The sequence below is a fragment of the Lathyrus oleraceus genome, chromosome 5, assembly GCF_024323335.1.
Source record: "Lathyrus oleraceus cultivar Zhongwan6 chromosome 5, CAAS_Psat_ZW6_1.0, whole genome shotgun sequence".
NCBI classification, from domain to species: domain Eukaryota; kingdom Viridiplantae; phylum Streptophyta; class Magnoliopsida; order Fabales; family Fabaceae; genus Lathyrus; species Lathyrus oleraceus.
The window spans coordinates 228,435,811-228,456,085 of record NC_066583.1 but is presented as its reverse complement, the minus strand read 5'-3'; the positions used below and the strand labels follow the sequence as shown (position 1 = coordinate 228,456,085).

Sequence of the window (20,275 nt, the reverse complement as noted above, 5' to 3'; positions counted from 1 at the left end):
TATCAACTCACATTTTGTTTTTTTTAATTAGAGAATAATTTTTTATTATTATTATTATTATTATTATTATTATTATTATTATTATTACTATTATTATTATTATTATTATTATTATTATTATTATTATTATTATTATTATTATTATTGAGAATTTATGATAAGGTTTTTATGATTATTCATTAGAATATTAAGAGATTTGTATGATATAAATACACCTTATATTTATTAAAAAAAAAGTATCCATTTGATTTGATTTAAACACCGAATATAACTATAACTGACATCAATACTAATACTTTTCTATATTTTATAATTAATAAATTATTATGGACAAATAAACACTATTGAAGTTTAAGAATTATGGACAAATAAACACTATTGAAGTTTAATTCTTAAATCAAACAGTAAGAGTAGTTGTCTCAATCATAACTATTTGGTTGAAATAGTTTATCTAGATAGTAGTTTATCTTAATTATTATGCATGTAGTTGAAATATATTTTATTAAGTACTCAATGTTTTACCTTTTAGTTTATCATTTTTTTTAATATTATTTTTAATTAAAACTATAAATTTTAAATATAAATTGAATTGACACAAATAATGGTCTCTTATAAATATTAGAACTTGGATAAATTATAAGATAATTGGTTGTCTCAATATATATATATATATATATATATATATATATATATATATATATATATATATATATATATATATATATATATATATTATATATATATATATATATATATATATATATATATATATATATATATATATATATATATATATATATATATATATAACCGATCAAATATTTTATTATATAGATATGTTCTTTCAATCATGTGAAATGCGCTCCACACCTCTAAAAATCTGGAAATGTCTTTATGTTTTGAGGTTCATCTCCAAGCGCATTTTAAAGCACACAAATCCTCGTATTTTAGAGAGATATCTCATTTTTGTCAAAATCTAATTCAGAAATGTATTTCCGTAATTTTCAGAGAGGTTTTCGAAGATGAATCTCCGAAATACCCCCTTGAAGTCATTTAAAGGTTTATTAAAGAAATATTTCGGAGATGCATCTTCGAAAATCCCTTAATTACTTTCAAGACAACACCATTGTCTCAACATTAAAATTTGTTTATATCAACTTACATTTTATGTTATTTGAATCCTTAAATTAAGAAACTCATACACCAATTGATTCGAGCATACTACTCATACGTTAAAAAGACACAAATTAATTAAGTAAAATCAAATTGTACCGATCATACATAACTTCTTTCAAAAATACAAAAAAAAAAACAATGCAACCAAACAAAAACTACTAAGTATGTCTAACTCCCTAACTTCTCAACTTGTACTACAAGGCATTCTGTGCCTCAACAATAATACCTTCTACGAGATCCAACTAGAGACTTCCTCCTCAAAAAGTCTTGTCTTTATGCCCATTCTCACCATATCAACAATATGTTGACAGACGTTGCTTATGTCCTGAGTGTGGTCCCTGACCTTAAGTACCTCCTAATTATATGGTCTAGGTGGTCATCCAGGAGCGTTTGGTGTCATGATAGGGTGTGTCACCATATAGAACCATGTCATGTGTCGTGAAAATAAGTTCATTGTCCAGGAGTTGACACCCTGCGATACTCCTCTGGTATCGCATAGCTCAAAATCCTCAAGTATCGCATTAAGATCTTTGTGGTGGACGGTGGGAGGAGCGGACTCTGAGGGGTGTTTCAGAATAATCTACAAATATCCAAATGGGCGCATCACTCGTTCGAGAAGATAAGGATACATCAGACTTTACTCACATGTCAATCATCCAGAGTATAACAAAATGAGGTCCAACTGACGCGTCTGGTGGTGATCGGCGTATGGGCGAAAAGCAATGTCATTTGCTACATGACGGTCAATATACACCCAGAATGACTTGATCGCATGATTTCTTCTGTAGGAGGTAAATGCGACAGCACGTGGCCAATCCTTGGTGTAGGTAGGCATAGGTTTCCACCAATTTATGCGAGGAAAATAGGAGATGATCCATCAAATGACTTATCATGGAATAGTGGTCCTTGCAGCGACCCTCTCACGTCGTACAAATGCGGTTTAGGACACGCAAACGAGCTTAATTCTGCCATGATTGTTTTCCGTCATTGCACCTGCGTTAAAACCATAAAATCACATTAAAAAATCAACAAAAATCCAGTCAGGTATAAATCTGGAGATACATCTCCAAAAATAGCTCATACATAATCCATAGATGTATCTCTGGATGAAGTCGCGATTTTCAACCACGAAAGATACTTCATTGATGCCCTAACCTCCAACAAAATGGCAATGCATGTCCATTTAGGCCACCTGTTTCGATTTCACTACTATCTAAGCATATTAAACAACTTATGTTACCTAAAATATCATTCAAAACACACACAAAATTTGAAAAACTTACCAAATCAAAGTTTTGGATGAGAAGTTTCAATGGAGTGAATAACTTTACAGCAAATGAAGTAAAATGGAGTGAATAACTTCCTCAAATATGATTTGGAAATGGTTTGCAGCAAAAGAGTTCAAATGGTACTTTTTGAATGACTTTTCAGAAATGAAGGAGAAAGAGGGAAGGGTTTGGCGTAGGTATATGAAATAAAAGCGTTTAGAGATGCATCTCCGGACACATCTTTGAATTTTAAATTAAAGATTTTTATGGAGATGGATCTTTGAATTAACCACATATGCATCCAGAGATGTATCTTGGAATTAACCGCACAAAACTTACATAAATGTATTTCTAGATTAAATTTTGTGTGTAAAAAAGATACGTCTGCATATGCATTTTCGGACTTTATTGAGAATTATGACTTTTCATGGTGGTGAGAGAACACTCCTAATGATGAGAAAAGCAACTCTGCTATTATAGGTTCTATTTCAGATAATTAATATTTATATCATGTATTATAAATATACTTGATAATAGTCATATTAGTTATATCGTGAGCTTTTTAAAAAAATCATAAAAATATATATTTTTTTAAATACTATTAGATGTGATCTCATGAATAAGTTTCTGCATAAATGACCGTGAAAATACAAGGAAAAGTATTAGATGTGAATAAGTTTCTGCATGAATGACGTGAAAATACAAGCAAAGGCAGTGAAGAAGGATTTAGATTCACGTTACCTTTACTTTGAGACAAAATTGTGTGAATAGGGTGAATGAATGAAATGACTGTGTTTGGAATGATTTTGTGTAGATGAAATTTTAGAGTGAACAAGTTGAAGAAGGTGATGAGTTTCAAAGTTGATGTTTCTAAGGATTTAGGAGGCCTTAGAGATGATAGGAGGGGGAAAAATCCTTGACATGTTTGTTTGTGTAAGTTATCTGCAATAGACATATCTTTGTGCTAATGCAGCCTATTACCTTCTAAGTCAACTTGTTCTAGTAGATAAATGCCAAGAATTGTTCCAGCAGCATTCATGCCAGCAACTTTGAGAGTCCGGCCCCAACAAACAAAGCAATTCTGATTTCCTCTGATTTCCTTAAATTGTGATTTTAAAGGTTAGACAACTATCTCCAAATCACCAGTCACCAAAAATGAAATAAGAAATTCTGAGTTGAAAATCATATTTTATACTGTAATTAAGTTCTAAATTGAATTTAAGCATTTCAAAATCAGAACAGGCAAATATATGTTCTTAAAAAATGGGATAATTGTATAAAGGGAACATGGATTTGGGGAGAAAGAATAAATGATGAATGACATGCCGCAATTAAGCCCATGACCATATACTGTGTTTTAGCATATAGATTATGATTCTTAGTTTCTTTGTGTTCGAATTAAGTTAGACAATGGCTAGGCTTTATGATATGTTTTCCCTGGTTTCTCTAAACTAGAACACCGGCCTTCTATTGGCATTTTTATATCTCTTTTGCCTTTTTTGCCAATATTTGCCAATATTCTTCCTATCAATTGTTTCGGTCAATATTCAGTAATAAACTAATAATCAGTTCAATATTTATTTATAGTTTTCTTCTTTTTCTGAGTTCAGGTTTGTTTTTCACCAATTGCTTCTAGTAAATTAGAGGAGCAGAAGAAAGAAGAAGAGTAGATACCAGAGTGTCGTAGGGGAAGAGGAGTCCACCAATGCCAGCAGCAATATCGTAGGGGAAGAGGAGTCCACCAATGCCAGCAGCAATATCGTAGGGGAAGAGGAGTCCACCAATGCCAGCAGCAATACTCCCAGAATGTAGGGATTCTTGAAATACGATAGTTTCCATTCCAAGTAACCGGAGCTTCCCGTGTCGCCTCCGGCATCTTCTTCGCTCTTCGACCGCACTGCTTGAACCCGAAAGTAAAAGGCTTACAATAGACATATTGGCCCCAAGTATTTTGGCTCATATTCATATAGTATCTATAACATCATATAAAAAAAAAGTTGTTTTTGGTATAGCATTTTTTTCAAACAATATTACCGTTCATAAACTAACTAACATTAAAAATTGCTAATTCAAATTTTAAATTGTACATCTCATTTCCGGTAACTTCTTTGGTAGTTTAAATTGAATAATATCTGCATATCCATATACAAAGCAACTTCCATCCTATTTTTTCTCTAATTTTATAGGTTTTCATTCCATCCTTCCTCTTTTAAACCTTTACCGTTATTTAGTACAAAAGATAACTTACATTTAATTTACAACTGCTCACAGTTATTCAAAAAAGGAAAGGAAGATTTAGAGACAGTGAAAAGGTAACAGAGACATCTCAACATATTTAGTCTTATATTCCAAGTCTTTGTATTCTATCAATAACAATCTATTATGAGCCTTTGTATATTATTGTATAGGTCTCTTGCAAAATATCTGCAAAATATTGACTCAAAATTTATATTTAATTCATCTCAATTAAAAAAAAATCAATTTTTTATGTGAGATATCCTTGTAAAGTCATAAATTTTCACGCAAAAAAATGGAAAAAGAAAACGAATTTTAGATCATATGAACGTGTCAATATGGCATAATTTGTATAGGCAAGGATGTTGAATATGCTGTGATGGTGGTGGTGGTACGCATCGTAGCCACTAAAAAGTTGGTTCCTCTCTCTATAAATATATGTTATTTAAAAAAGTTGGTCTCTCTCTATTGCTTCTATACTTTTTTTTTTGTCAAATTTATTCATATTCTTTCTACTCTTATAAAATAATTTATATTTTTAAATTTAATTTAGATTGAATTTGCATATATTAACATTTGATTTTGTACAATGAGAATGACAATGGAGTTTACTAAACTTATAAGTGGGGTCTTTGAGTAACGTAATTATAGTCTATCATTTTTATGATTGTTTGATATCTCTTTCATGCAGAATTACAATTTATAGTTAAAATCGGGTCGACTTTTACAACAGTATGTTGTAGACAATTATGTAAAGATTGAAACAGGAAGGTTGAGATGGCTTCGAAGAAATCAAAATAATATTCGATCTGAAGTATATAAGGGGTTACAAGATGCATTGCACGATGGGGAGAATAACGCGGGTATTTAATATAACATGTTATATTTATACATGAAGAGCGTCTATTTTATGTTTACCACTATCGGCACATTTAATTTTTATACTTTTCATATATTTCTATAGATAATGTCGAACAAAGAACAATATTGTCATCGTCATTTATTGGCAGTAAGCGAGATATGACACAGAGATACCAAGATGGTATGACTATTGTTCTTAATGATGGTAAACCAGACATATTCCTTACAATGACATGCAATCCTTCTTGGATTGAGACAACATCTGAACTAGGCCTCCATCAAACCCCACAAGATCGACCTGATTTGCTAACAAGAATTTTTCAACCAAAATTTGAGCAGTTGAAGGATGATGTCGTTAACAAAGGAGTCTTAGGGAGAGTTAAAAGTTATATGCATGTAACAGAATTTCAGAAACATGGACTACCACATGTGCATATGTTACTCATCTTGGATACTGATGACAAGTTACGGGAACCTGAACAGTATGATAGTGTGGTGAAAGCAGAAATACTACGACATGAATATGAACTTGAATTGTATGAAGTTGTGTTAAAACACATGATCCACAGGCCATGTGGAGTATTGAATCAAAGCTCTTCATGTATGAAGAATGGTCATTGTAAAAAAAGATGTCCAAAAGACTTTTGTGAAGAGACGCGTCAGGGAAATGACTCATATCCTGAGTACATGAGAAGGTTTAGTGATCCCATTTTTTAAAATAGAAATAATTATGTTGATAATGGATGGGTGGTTCCTTATAATCCATGGTTGTTGTTGAAGTACGATTGTCACATCAATGATGAGATTTCACTACGCCAAAAAATGGAATAGACAGCGTACCTTAGAGGGCGCTTTATTACAAAAGTGCACTCTAAAGTGAAGCGAAAAAATAAGGAGCGAACAACTGGAATAGACAGCGCACTTTAGAGGGCGCTTTTGTAATAAAGCGCCCTCTAAGTGAAGCGAAAAAATAAGGAGGAGATAGAGGGACAACAATACAGGGCGCTTTTTAGAAAGCGCCCTCTAAGGTTACCCTTAGAGGGCGCTTTTAAAAAAGCGCTCTATAAGTCCATGTGCATTTCCAGTTTATAAAGCGCTTTTGGAAAGCCTTAGAGAGCGCTTTCATAAGCGCCCTCTTAGGCCCCCTTTAGAGGGCGCTTTTTTTCCACAAGCACCCTCTAAGGTCCCCTTTAGTAAACATTAAAATTATAACATACTGCACGTTTTGTTATTTCACTCTCTGTTATTTTCGTTCTTTTTCACGTTAGGGTTCTCACTGCTACGATTTTCGCTACTTCTAAGGCGTTCTCCTTCCACCTCTGTTAGATCTACGACGTTTCCTCCTTCTATTAATTCGTTGTTAGCTGTTCGATTTTGACACCATAGGTATTTTTCTAATCTTCATATTACTTGGTTTCTCTTCTGACATTCGCTATTGTTCATTTTTGGTTTCATTTTTCTTGGTTCATACATTTATTAAGTATTCTCAACAATAATTATTGTGTTGCAATGCTAGCAATGGAGACTAGGCATTATGGGTTAAATTTCACCAACTGTTCCATTTGTTTCTCGATGTAGAAAAAGGAGGCAGCAATATCTAAAACACCTTCTACCAATCAAAGGTACACTATGCAGCTTATGAGTGTATTTATTCTAGCATACATAGCGTAGCTAGTAACTTAAGAAGTTTAGGTATGGATGTTATTTGATAGAGTAAATTAGAGTCGACTATTCTTCTGTTAGCTTTCAGTTAGACCATTATACAATTCTACATATATATTTTCTAGTCAATGTTTATCTTTTGTAAAAACTATATGATGATATATAACTATGCTACAAATTAGTGCATACCACTAATGCTTAATGCATGGTTCATACATTCTCATGCTATTGAAGTCAGAGATATCTGAAAATGTTGAGAAACTAACTCAATAAACCAAAATTGTTTTGGTTTTGGGTTGTTGTTGGAGACATGAATGCCCTGCACAGAGACTAACTCAATAAAGCGAAATTGTTTTTTCTCATCCCATTTTTGGTTTCTCTTCTGAAATTGTTTTTTGTTTAATCTAATTAGTAATGGATAATACATGGATGTCTTCCAATCGATTGTCGAGAGAGTACGAGAATGGGGTATCAGAATTCGTTAAGTTTGCCGTTGCGCACGCCGAAGACCCCAGTAGAATGATATGTCCTTGCTTGGGTTGTTGTTATGGGAAACAGGTTGACGCAGTTCAGTTGATATCGCATCTAATGAGGCATGGAATTGATCGAAGTTATACATGTTGGAATTTGCATGGTGAGAAAAGTAACGAGAATGTTGAACCGGGGGATAGTACGACATATGCCTCAAACTATAGTGGCGCAGATACGTATCAAGTGTGAAGGACTTAAACCCCAAATTTGCAAATCTGTCGTATTTTGGTGTTATCGAGCACATTTGGGTGTTTGATTATGAGAAGTTTCAGATTCCTATATTTGGTTGCAAGTGGGTTGAAAATAATAACAGCATTCGAATGGATAAGTCAGGATTTTGCAAGTGGATCTTAATAGGGTGGGATACAAAGATGAGTCTTTTATTCTAGCCTCTCAAGCTAGACAAGTGTTCTATGTCAATGATCCGAAAAGTACGAAATGGTATATAGTTCTTTTTTCCAACAAAGTAATTGATGAAAACACTGGAGATCAAGGTGATATTGATGTTGAGATTGAATCGTTTACCAGAAATGATCAAGATGAGAATATTATATCAAATGATTCATATATTAGAAATGATCATAATGAGGGTATTTGGATCAATCCAACCGTCCGTGTTGTTAAGAGACATGTAGAACATATTCCAACCAAGAAAAGAAAGAGAACTTAGTGAAAAAGGTACAAGTCAAATGATTTTAATTGTTTTCTTTATTACAGGTAAAATGGCTTTTATTACAGCAAATCGAGTCAGTTGCATCAAAAAAAAAGGTATAAACACAATTATATGATATTTATGCATAGAAAATGTTAATTCTTGATCTTATACTTCACCTAATTAATTTTATGATATTTTAGGTTCATGCTATTGATATTGAACAAAAAGAGGTTGTTGCTAAGAAGACTGCGGCTAGCAAAAAAAACATACATCTCAGAGATGATTTTGCTACTTAGTTTTATTTCTTTTTAAGTTATGAATTGGTTGTATATTTAGAATCTTTAGAAGTTAAACGATTATATATCAGTGGATTGTTGTATATGTATGGATTGTTGTATATAAGGCTTGTTGAATGCAATGTGTGAAAAAGGGCTTCAAATTATACAGTTTTAGGTGTACTGCTTCAATATACAGGTTGTCTAAAATAAATAAAAAAATATAGCGCTTTTTAAATAAAAAAAATTAAATAACCACCCACTTTAGAGGGCGCTTTCCAAAATAAGCGCCCTCTAAACCCTTTAAATTTCCACTTTAGAGGGCGCTTTCTTTAAAAAGCGCCCTCTAAAGTGGCCCTTAAAGGGCTTAAAGAGCCACTTTAGAGAGCACTTTCACCAGGAAAAAAACGCTGTCTTTACCTATGCCAGCGCCAGATTAGAGGGTGCTTTAAAGCGCTGTTATAGGCCAAAAAAAGCGCCCTCTTTTCCCTTATTTGGCGTAGTGTTTGCAGCAGCATCAAAAGCATTAAATATTTGTATAAATATGTTTACAAAGGTCCTGATTGAGTTGCAATGGAAGTTCACAAAGGTACATGTATGGATGAGATTTAACAATATGTTGATGCAAGATGGATTTGTGCTCCAGAGGCATTGTGGAAAATATTTAAATTCACACTTTACAAGTTATATCCCTTTGTTGAAAGACTACAAATCCACTAGCCAAATCATCATCAAGTGCGGCTCTATAAGCATCAAAGAATCACAGATGTACTCAATGATAACCAAAATGCAATAACCATGCTCACTGAATTCTTTGCACTAAACCAAATGGATCCACATGCTAGGAATTATTTGTATAGAGAGATTCCAAAGAATTATTGTTGGCTATGAGGGGTCAAAAAATGGCAGCGAAGACGGAAAAACGAAAAGTTATTGGTCGAATCTATACATTATCTCCTTCAGAAGGTGAGAAATTTTATTTACGTGTTTTGTTGTCTCATTTAAGAGGTCCAACAAGCTGGAAATGTATTCTTACACATAATGGTGCATATTTTTCACGTTCAAAAAAGCAGTTGAGGGTTGAGGGTTATTAGATAGTGACAATAGTATTCGTGAATGTATGCTTGAAGCATCAAATATGTGTACGTCATATGCTTTACGAAGGTTGTTTGTGATTGTCATACCCTAATTTTTACCCATAAGATCCCATATCATTTTCATAGCATCAAATATCTCATGTGTGTGTCTTTTATGCATTACCAACCTTATGAAAATACAAAAATATGTTTTATCTTGTTTGATTCTTTCGCAGGGTATGTATGATGGTTTAAGGAGCTCAAGTGATTGACTGGTCAAAATTATGGGCATTCCTCAGTAATTCAAGCTTATCATTCATTCATAATAGTCAAGTTATTTCCATTCATCATAATTAAGTTCAAGATTGCATCCACTCAAGATCAATAAGTTCTAAATTCATTTGATGCCTAAATTAGGGTTTTGATCAAGATTGCTCTGATGTTGACTTTTTGACCAAGACATAATCTAATGGTTTGACATATGACTCAAAGTCCTCAAGTTCTTCATTATTATCCATTCACGTGCTTCAATTGGCTAAATAAGTTTGATTCATTGATCATTGAATATTTGGAATTCATCTGATGAAAAGTCAACTACTCAAGGTCAAAGTTTGACTTTTGAGATTTTTTGGTTAACCATGGGTTTCTCAAGTCAAGAATCGTGAAAATATGGTTGATTAATTCATTTTATCAAGTTAAATCAAGAAAAAGTTCAAGAATGTCAAATCTAGGGTTTTCAAAATTTCTCTAAGTTATGAAATTGCATGTTCATGAAGCCCGCTTTACAAGTTTGTAACTTCTTCCTCAATCCATCATTTTTCATGATAAAAATATTTACTTGTAGATGATGTTCCGTACTTCAACTTTATATAAAGAATGAACCAAAGATCTCATAAGGATGGGAAGATATGAAATGATGAAGATGAGATCTCAAAGTTGTAAAATTGTTCAACACTTGGAAATTTTTCCAAGTGTTTAGCTGTTGAGATTGTCAAAGTTGATGGTCAATTATCTCCATGGTCCAAGCTGAATATTTTCAAATGTCCAACATGAAAGTTGTATAAGATCGGAAAATCTTCCCAAAGATATCATTGGTATGAATTTATCACACTTGAGTTAGGAGTTTCGAAGAAGGAAAGTCACCATGTTAGGCCAAATTGAAAGTCCATCTTCATGTCAAGTTTCATGTTCAAACCAAAGTCAAACCTCAAGATCTTGCTTTGCATCCTTGATGCTTCTAAATCTCATCATAATGAGTGTTTTACACAAACCATTTATGCATTATACAAGGGTTTGAACCATTATCCAAACATTATACCATTCATGAATCATTTTGCCATAAAGCTTCATCGTCATTTCCATAAAGATCACTTTTCTCAACCACTTTTATTTGGAGCTTTCTAAATAGATATTGTTTTGATCTTACTCGATCTAAACACCAAAAGCAAAATAAATGTTGTACTTTTCACCCTTTTTTAGATTTGGTCCAAAGCCCATCAAACAATACTAACAACCACTGCACCAAATATGAATTCATTCACTATAAAAGGAGGTCTCATTACAATGCTCCAACACAAACAAAAACATTCTTTCATCATCAACACACTCCGGGGGACTCAAGGAAGCTAGAGGGGTCATTATTTCTCATCTGAAAGTGTTTTTGAAGCTGCAACGGACACACTCCGTTAGATAAAAAAAGCTTATTTTGAACTCCTTCATAAAAGCATCATTTTCACTCATTCTTGTTACCATTATGTTTGTTTTGACATGAGGAATGAATCCCCATTTTGCTCATTTTCCTCCCTTTTTTTCTTCTTTTTTTATTTTTATTTTTTTATTTCTTTTAAATTTTTTCCCTTTTCTTTGATTTATTATATCAGTATTGAAAACCCAAAAAATATTTTATTTACTTATTTTATTTTCTATATTTTTATATTTAAAAATAATATTTATTTTGTTATTTAGTTTTTAATTTTATATTTAAAAATCCAAAAAAAACTTTATTATTTATTCTCTTTTATTTTTAATTTAAGTATGCTTTGATTCAATTCTTCCCATGAATAATTTGCTCCCATTTGATCCATATGTGTTAAACACTTTGATTATACTTGGACTTAAACTTGATGATAACTTATTTATTTGATTTGTGTTTAAATTACATGGATGTTTATGGTTGATGATTTGCTTTAAAACCCTAATGTATGAATCTTAGAGGCATGAACCTTAATGAATTGAACCCTTGTATGATGTGAACTTTTGTCATAAAATGATGCTTTGATGTGCTTTGAACTTACTCCTAAATATTGTTTTAGTCTTGATGCATGACATAGTTGTTTAAGGTTTAATATGCTTGTATGCTTGTATGATCTATGTGTTATGAACTATTTTCTATGTCATGCCTTTTGCTCCATTCTTTATTGATGGCCTTGATTGGTGTCTTAAGATGTTTAAGCTTGATACATGGTAGTGATTTTGTTCATATGCTTGCTTAGTGCATATTGTTAATCCATGATATTTCTTGCACGATACTTATGCTTATGTTTCAATCCAAGGGAAAGGGATTATAGTTGACTTATTGTCACGTGCATATTCATTGTGTGTGTTTGTAGCTTCCTTTACCCACCTTGTGCCCTTTAGCCCCTTCTAAACCCTAGTCCAATCTTAGGATTTTTCAAACTTGGACTTCTTTCATAAAAAAACCTTGACTAAAGGTCATTGAATTTTCAAACTTTCTTTCTTCATAAATGCTTCAAAAAAAACTTTAAGCACATCAAACTCTTTCTATAAGACTAAAAAACACAAATCTCATTCAAAACTTTTGCCACTTAGATTTTTCATTTTTAAACCCTTTCTCAAAAGAGATTTAACATGAATCATCTTTATAGTTGAGATATAAATCTCCTACCCCGTAGTAATGATTGAAATTGATGTTGATTCTTTTCTATATGAAGGAGTTAGCGGCATACTTGTAGATTCTATATCCAAGTTGGATCTCTTCCTTCATAATGATGCAAAGATCCATCTTCTCATATTTGTGGTGGTTTATATGAGTATTCTCCTTAAGATGACAACTTGTCTCTTCTTCTAAAACCAACTAAACAAACCCTTTTGTTATTTGTACCCTGAACTACGGGATTTTGATCCTTCATTGGTACGTAGGCACAAGACTTTATGTCTTTTCAAATCAAAAAGGAATAAAACATATTTCTCTTCTCATCTCCCCAATCTTTAGCAAACAACATTAACGAAACACAAATATCTCAAGAGGTTCTTATAGGATACTATAGATGATTAAGGTGCTAGTACCTTCCTTTTTCATAACAAACCCTTGGATCTTCAATCTCTTTATTGCACTATTTTGTATTATATATTTATGGGTTATTTGATATTTTCCCCTTCCCTTGGATAAATTAAAGTTTGGTGGTTACATTTTGTTTTGTGAGTCAAGTTAACCTAATATTTTGGTCTCTGAGTCTCACTGCGACAGAAATGGCAACTTCACTGGGGACATCCCCAATAGGGTTAAACTTATCGTGTATATATTTGTGTTATTAAATTGTTTGCTATATTGTTTGGGTTTCTTTTGGTGATTCATAACTGGTGAGATATGTAATAACCCTGACTTGAGTACATAAATAATATAGGAGGGTGGTATAGTCGAGAAAGCTTGGGTGGATTAATCCCAAACAAGTTGACTTGAGAATCCCCCACTTAGTGGAAGCCCCTTTGAAGGTAGTCTTTATTAAACGAGTAATCGTGAAAGCATTGCTACTTTCGACCTAGGAGCCTGAGAAACTGAGGACTTTAGTATCCCTTTACCCCACTTGACCTTTTAGGACGTAGTGCGGTGGCTATGAAGGTGTAAACCTAAAATAGTTGATACACGATGCTACACTCAGACGAGGTTCTCTTGGGAATATTATTGATTCTCGAGTATCAGTATGCTAGTAATATCCAAAAGATGGATCAATGACTTTGGGAACCTTCTTAGAATCTTGTTCTAAAGGTACAAAAAAACCTTAGTACATACCTTTTGGTATGGTTGAACCCATGACTCCATGCTCGTGACGTCAAACCTTTGAACCCCATATGTTTGTGTTCTTGTTTGTGCATCCATACATTGATGCATTCATTCATCATTTTTAACCAAGTTTTCAAGGAACTTAAAAACACTTGTTGCAAACATCGCATGAACTTTTTTACCATGGATTTTGGAAGAAGAAGAACTCAAAAGTACACTTTCAAGAGTCCTAAGCTAGAAGATCTAAGAGAACTAGGGGATTTGGTTATTAGTCCAATAGGTTTCAAGGATAGATATGGAATACTTCTGTCACTATTGAAGACCAATATAACAGATGGAATTCTTGCTACACTAGTCCAGTTCTATGATCCATTGTATCATTGCTTCACCTTTCCAGATTACCAGCTTATGCCCATATTAGAGGAGTATTCCTATTTGCTTGGATCACCTATTTCTGATCATATGACCACCAAGGGAGGTATTCTTGGGTTGCCAACTAAGTTTCTGATTGATAAAGCTCATTACTTTGCTAGTATGAAGAGTATGGATGCTTTTGAGACTATTCTTTCCTTACTCATTTATGGATTGGTCATCTTTCCTAATGTTGACAAGTTTGTTGACATTAATGCTATTAAGATATTCTTGATTGGAAATCCAATTCCCACTCTACTTGCAGGTACCTACCATTCCATTCATCTCAGAAACTCTTATAGTGGGGGGATAATTATATGTTGTGTGTCTTTGCTTTACAAGTGGCTTATTTCTCACTTGGGATCTTAAAGATGGTCTTTTATGGTCACAGAAGATTATGTCTCTCACACATTCCGATATTGAGTGGTATAGTCATGCTTATGATGAAGTGAATATCTTTGACAGTTGTGGAGAGTTTCCTAATGTGCCTCTTCTCGGTACAAAAGGAGGTATCATCTACAACCCGATTTTGGCTCGTAGTCAGCTTGGATATCCTATGAAAGATAAACCAAGCAATATCCTCTTGGAAGGCCTCTTCTTTAAAGAAGGTGAAGATAACAAAGCACTTAAGGAGAAAATTGTGCATGCCTGGCATCATGTCCATAAAAAGGGGAGAGAAGTTCTAGGGAAGCCAGGTTGTGTTTCTTTGGAGCCTTATCTTCAATGGGTACAAGCTAGGGCTATCAAGTTTAAGATGCCTTATCCTCTCCATAAGCCTTTATCTATAGCCTCTAAAGAGCCTACTCTGATTTTCATGATTGATGCGGAGAAACTTCTGATTGATTTGACCAAGGTGAAACGAGAAAGGAACGCTTGAAAGAACAAATACCAGTTTGTTAACAATGAGAGTGAAGAACTCCAAAAGCATTTGAAGAAGAAGAATGAAGAGGCGCTTGCCAGCAATAAGATAAAGGTGCAAGAGGATTTATTTTCCTCTAGCATTCATCCAGATACTCCTCCCGTATCAGTTGCTTGGAAGTTGATTTTTGACAAGCTCGTGATTGAGAAGAATCAAATGGAATACCAAATCAAGGAGCTCAACAGGAAGCTGCAAGGAGGGATTGGATCTTCTTATCATGGGATACCCTAGGACTCTTATATTCTAGCTTTTATTATTTTCTGTTTTTCTTAGAACTTTTGAAAGTTAAAACTTCTGATTTATATTGTTTCCACTTATTAATGAAATGAGGTTCTTTTGTTTATTTCAAAAATGTTATCCTTTATAATGTTTACAATAATTGTTAAAAGTTACTTGAAAAATTCATTTGCATTAGCATATCATGCATCATGCAAGCATTTTGCATTCCAGGAAACTCATTCGTGTCTTTTGTCTCTGTTAGTCAAATTGTATCATCCATACAACATTCGGGCGGGTCGACAAAGAAGGATGGATCAACTCGAGCAAGAAAATCAGGAACTCAGGGAAGAAGTGAACAATCTGAAAGAAAGCTTGGAAATACTCTCCAACATGATGTAAGCGTTGGTGACTGCTCAGAATCATCCATCACCTGATTCTCAAGAGACTATTCAAAGAACCGTGATCTCCGAGATCGTGTCTACACCTGTTTCTGTGGAACCCCTTAGTGATCCTCATTACCACTTACCCTCCGATTTTCCTTGGGGCATGCCTCTTAATTATATGCCAGAAGGTTATCATCCACATGCTACCAAAGCTCCAGTTGTCACCACCGTGATGTCTGTGCCACATCCCGTGGTACACACTACTCCTTATAATGAAGAACATATCTTCCACATCGCTCCAAGTGAAGGTGTTGGAATGGATGAGAGAATGGACGAGTTTTAAGATCAATTCTAGGAAATGCGAAAGGAAATAAAAGTCCTCCGAGGAAAAGACTTATTTGGTAAGAATGCTTCCGATCTTTACTTAGTTCCCAATGTTAAGATTCCGCACAAGTTCAAGGTGTCGGACTTTGAGAAGTACAAAGGAAACTCTTGCCCTCAAAGTCATCTGGTAATGTATGCTCACAAGATATCGGCACAGACAAATAATAATCAACTGTTAATCCATTACTTTCAGGATAGCTTAACTGGTGTCGCCCTTAAGTGGTACATGAGTTTGGACAGTGCATAAATCCGTACTTTTAATGACCTTGGAGAAGCTTTTATCAGACAATATAAATATAATGTAGACATGGCACCGGACAGGGACCAACACCGAGCCATGTCTCATAAGGACAAGGAGAGTTTTAAGGAGTATGCTTAGAGATGGCATGAGGTAGCCGCCCAGATCTATCCTCCGCTTGAGGAAAAAGATATGACAAAGATTCTCCTAAATACTTTGAATTCGTTTTACTATGATTGCAAGCGCACCAAATGACTTCACTTAAATGGTGAACATGGGGATGAGGCTTGAAGAGGCAGTCCGTGAGGGACGTTTAACTAAAGAAGTGGGTTCTTCCAATAATGTTAAGAAGTTTGGTAGTGGGTTCATTAAGAAAAAGGAACAGGAAGTCGGTGTCGTTTTGCATGGCAGACAAAGAAGAAGGTACCAACCATAGCATGTCGCAACTGTTTCTCCAATCATCCATCCACCAGTGATAGCTCCAGCCTATCAACCACAGTTTCGTCAACAACCTACTCAATAATCTACTCAACAACATCAACTGCCTCAACAACAGGCTCGCCCACAGTTCAACAACAACATATATGTCCAAAGAACACCCCATTTTGATCCTATTCTAATGTCATATGCAGAGTTGTTCCCAGCTTTGTTAGCCATAAATCACATTCATACTCGATCTCCATTCATTGTCCCAAAAGAAATTCCCTATTGGTACAAAGCTGATCAATTTTGTGTGTACCATCAAGGAGTGTCTGGTCACAATATAGAGAATTATTATGGCTTAAAATATGATGTTCAAAGGCTGATTAAAGGTGGCATTTTGTCCTTCAAAGATGTTAATCTGAATGTGCAGGTTAATCCATTACCTCAGCATGGGGGAGCTTCAGTAAACATGGTGCATGGTTGTCCAGGAAAATTTGCAGTCTTCGAGGTTAGGTTTATCAGAGAATCCTTAGTCAGAATGTATGCTAGTTTGACAAGGCTTGCCTTCATTGATCATGAACACAATTACACTGCTTGTAGAATTTGCTCCATGAATATGCATGCATATCCTCTTGTATGCCAAGATATTCAGAAGTTGTTGGATCAAAGGACTATCAGGATCACCTATGATAGGAACCATGATGATGATGAAGTTAATGTTATAGTAACTCAGTTCAATGTTCCCAATCTTGTGGAGATCATTTATGATAGCCGAAAGACTTCTGCTTCTCCTTTGGTTATTAGTTTTCCCGGTCCAGTTCCTTATAAATCTGACAAGGCTATACCATACAAGTATAACGCCACCATGATTGAAGATGGAGTGGTGGTTCCTTTGCCTTCCGTTGTTAATATTGTTGATGTGAGCAGAGTCACAAAAAGTGGGTGTGTGTTTTTCTCTACACCTCCCATAAGAATTGAAGATATCGCTATAAGGAAAACTCATGTTGAGATTCCATTTGAGAAGGTTGGTCAGTCTAGTGGTACAAATCAGAAGGTGGATAATGATGAAATGTTGAGATTGGTAAAGAAAAACGAGTATAACGTGGTGGAGCAACGGTTATACACACCATCAAAGATATATGTGTTATCCTTGTTAATGAGCTTTAAGGCTCATCGAGAAGCTTTGCAAAAGGTTTTAGAACAAACATATGTAGATCATGACGTGACTGTGGGTCAATTTGATGGTATTGTAGCTAACATAACTGCCTGCAACAATCTGAGTTTTTGTAATGAAGAGCTCCCTGAAGAGGGTAGAAATCATAATATGGCACTACATATTTTAATGAACTGTGTGAGTGGCGCTCTTTCTTATGTGTTGGTAGATACCGGACCGTTACTGTATATGATTCGTAAATTAACACTTTCCACATTATCTTTTCAAGACGCTCCAATGAGGGGAAGTGGGATTGTTGTGAAGGCTTTCGATGGTTCCCGAGAAACTGTTATTGGAGAGGTAGACTTGCCTATGACTATTGGTCCTCACAATTTTAGATCATGTTCTAGGTTATGGACATTGAAGTAGCATACAGTTGTTTATTAAGTTGCCCGTGGATCCATGAGGCAGGGGCAGTAACCTCTACTCTTCATCAGAAGCTCAAATTTGTAAAGAATGGGAAATTGGTGACGGTATGTGGAGAATAAGCTTTGATTATGATCCACCTTTCATCATTCTCTTATGTTGAACCTGATGATGCTATTGGAACCCAGTTCCAAGCCTTGTCTATTGCTGATCAAGATATTAAGATAAGTTGAATATCCATTTTTTCTCTTAAAGAAACGCAGAAGGTGGTCAAGAGTGGTGCAACTAATGGTTGGGGAGAGGTTGTGGTTTTTCCAGAGAACAAGTCCCGAGAAGGTCTTGGTTTTACTTCGTCATCTATAAAGGTTGTCAAAAAGGACGCGGTCATACGCCATATTCAAGAAGTTTTTTGCATCGGAGGTTTCATTCATCCCATTCCTTCTGAAGTTAATGTTATTATAGAAGACGATCTTGAAAAGGATTCACCATACCTCGTTGTGCATGGAGTGACTTTTCAAAATTGGATTGTTGTTGATGTCTCGTCCATTATTCACATTTCTAAGTAATGTTTTATTGTCTTATCCTTTTGCTCTACCCAAGGAAAAAAAGTATTATGTAGGGCTTTCTTTTAAATAAATAAAAAATGTTTCCTTTTGCTCTGCCCAGGGAAAAAGAGTTGGTGTCGGGCTTTTGTTTCAAGATTTGACAATCATTAATAAAAGTGTCACCTTTTGCTTTCCATGTTATTTGTTCTTTCTTTTTACTTTTTCCGAAAAATGGTAATTCTAAAACAAAAAAATATAATAATCACTTGCAACATTTGCATACACTTCCATCTTTATTTGTTTCTAAATTAAAGCATAATCACATGTGCATATTAATTCATGAAACATCCATTCATTAAAAACCATGACCCTATGCCATCTCCTAACTTTGAATTCCCGGTATTTGAAGCTGGAGAGGAAAGTGTCAAAGAGATTCCTAATGAGATCTCCCGGTTACTCGAGCGGGAGGAAGAAACCATTAAGCCATACAAGGAACCAGTGGAGGTAATCAACTTGGGTTCAGAAGAAGATAGAAAAGAGGTGAAGATTTGAGTTTTGCTTGTTCCAACTGTCAAAGAGAGAATGATAGAGCTTCTCATAGAGTATGTGGACTTGTTTGCTTGGTCCTACCAAGACATGACAGGGTTGGATACATATATTGTACATCATTGTTTGCCTTTGAAGCCAGAATATTCTTCGGTCAAGCAGAAATTGAGAAGAACTCATCCAGATATGGCCATAAAGATCAAAGATGAAGTCCAAAAACAGATTGATGTAGACTTCCTTATCACGTCTGAATACCCTCAATGGCTGACCAACATAGTGCATGTTCCCAGGAAATACGGCAAAGTTCGAATGTGTGTCAACTACAGAGATCTAAATAAGGTTAGTCCAAAGGACGATTTCCCATTACCACATATTGACATGTTGGTTGAAGTACTGCTAAATTCAAGGTTTTCTCTTTCATGGATGGATTCTCCATATACAATCAGATTAGAATGGCACCTAAAGATAGGGAGAAAATAACATTCATCACACCACGGGGGATATTCTGCTATAGAGTAATGTCTTTCGATTTAAAGAATGTTGGTGTAACATATCAAAGATCCATGAAAACTCTCTTCCATGACATGATGCACAAAGAAATTGAAGTATATGTTGATGACATGATTGTTAAGTCCATAACTGAAGAAGAACATGTGGAATATTTGTCGAAGTTATTTCAACACTTGAGAAAATATAAACTCCGCCTGAATCCCAACAAGTGCACTTTTGGTGTTCGATCAGGAAAGCTCTTAGGTTTCATTGTTAGCCAAAGAGGAATTGAAGTTGATCCCGACAAAGTAAAAGCCATTCAAAACATTCCCGCGCCTAAAATTGAAAAGTAGGTGAGAGGATTTCTCAGACGTTTGAA

The 20,275-nt window shown here is 34.5% G+C and overlaps 2 protein-coding genes and 1 long non-coding RNA gene across 3 annotated transcripts; 2 read left to right on the top strand and 1 right to left on the bottom strand.

The window, feature by feature from the left end:
• Nucleotides 1-1,232: 1,232 nt before the first annotated feature.
• On the bottom strand, nt 1,233-4,371 carry LOC127087967 (uncharacterized). The gene is made up of 2 exons (XR_007790092.1): nt 4,119-4,371; nt 1,233-2,169 (listed from the first exon to the last, which is right to left on the bottom strand). It is a non-coding gene; the product is annotated as an uncharacterized LOC127087967 (long non-coding RNA).
• Nucleotides 4,372-13,943: 9,572 nt separating this feature from the next.
• Nucleotides 13,944-16,035, top strand: LOC127079898 (uncharacterized). Its single transcript, XM_051020252.1, has 3 exons — nt 13,944-14,436; nt 14,543-15,024; nt 15,727-16,035. Exons 1-3 carry the CDS (start codon nt 13,944-13,946, stop codon nt 16,033-16,035), a joined length of 1,284 nt encoding a protein of 427 aa, XP_050876209.1.
• An 898-nt stretch (nt 16,036-16,933) lies between these two features.
• On the top strand, nt 16,934-18,319 carry LOC127079897 (uncharacterized). The gene has a single exon (XM_051020250.1). The coding sequence runs from the start codon at nt 16,934-16,936 to the stop codon at nt 18,317-18,319; it is 1,386 nt and encodes a 461-aa protein (XP_050876207.1).
• Nucleotides 18,320-20,275: the final 1,956 nt, after the last annotated feature.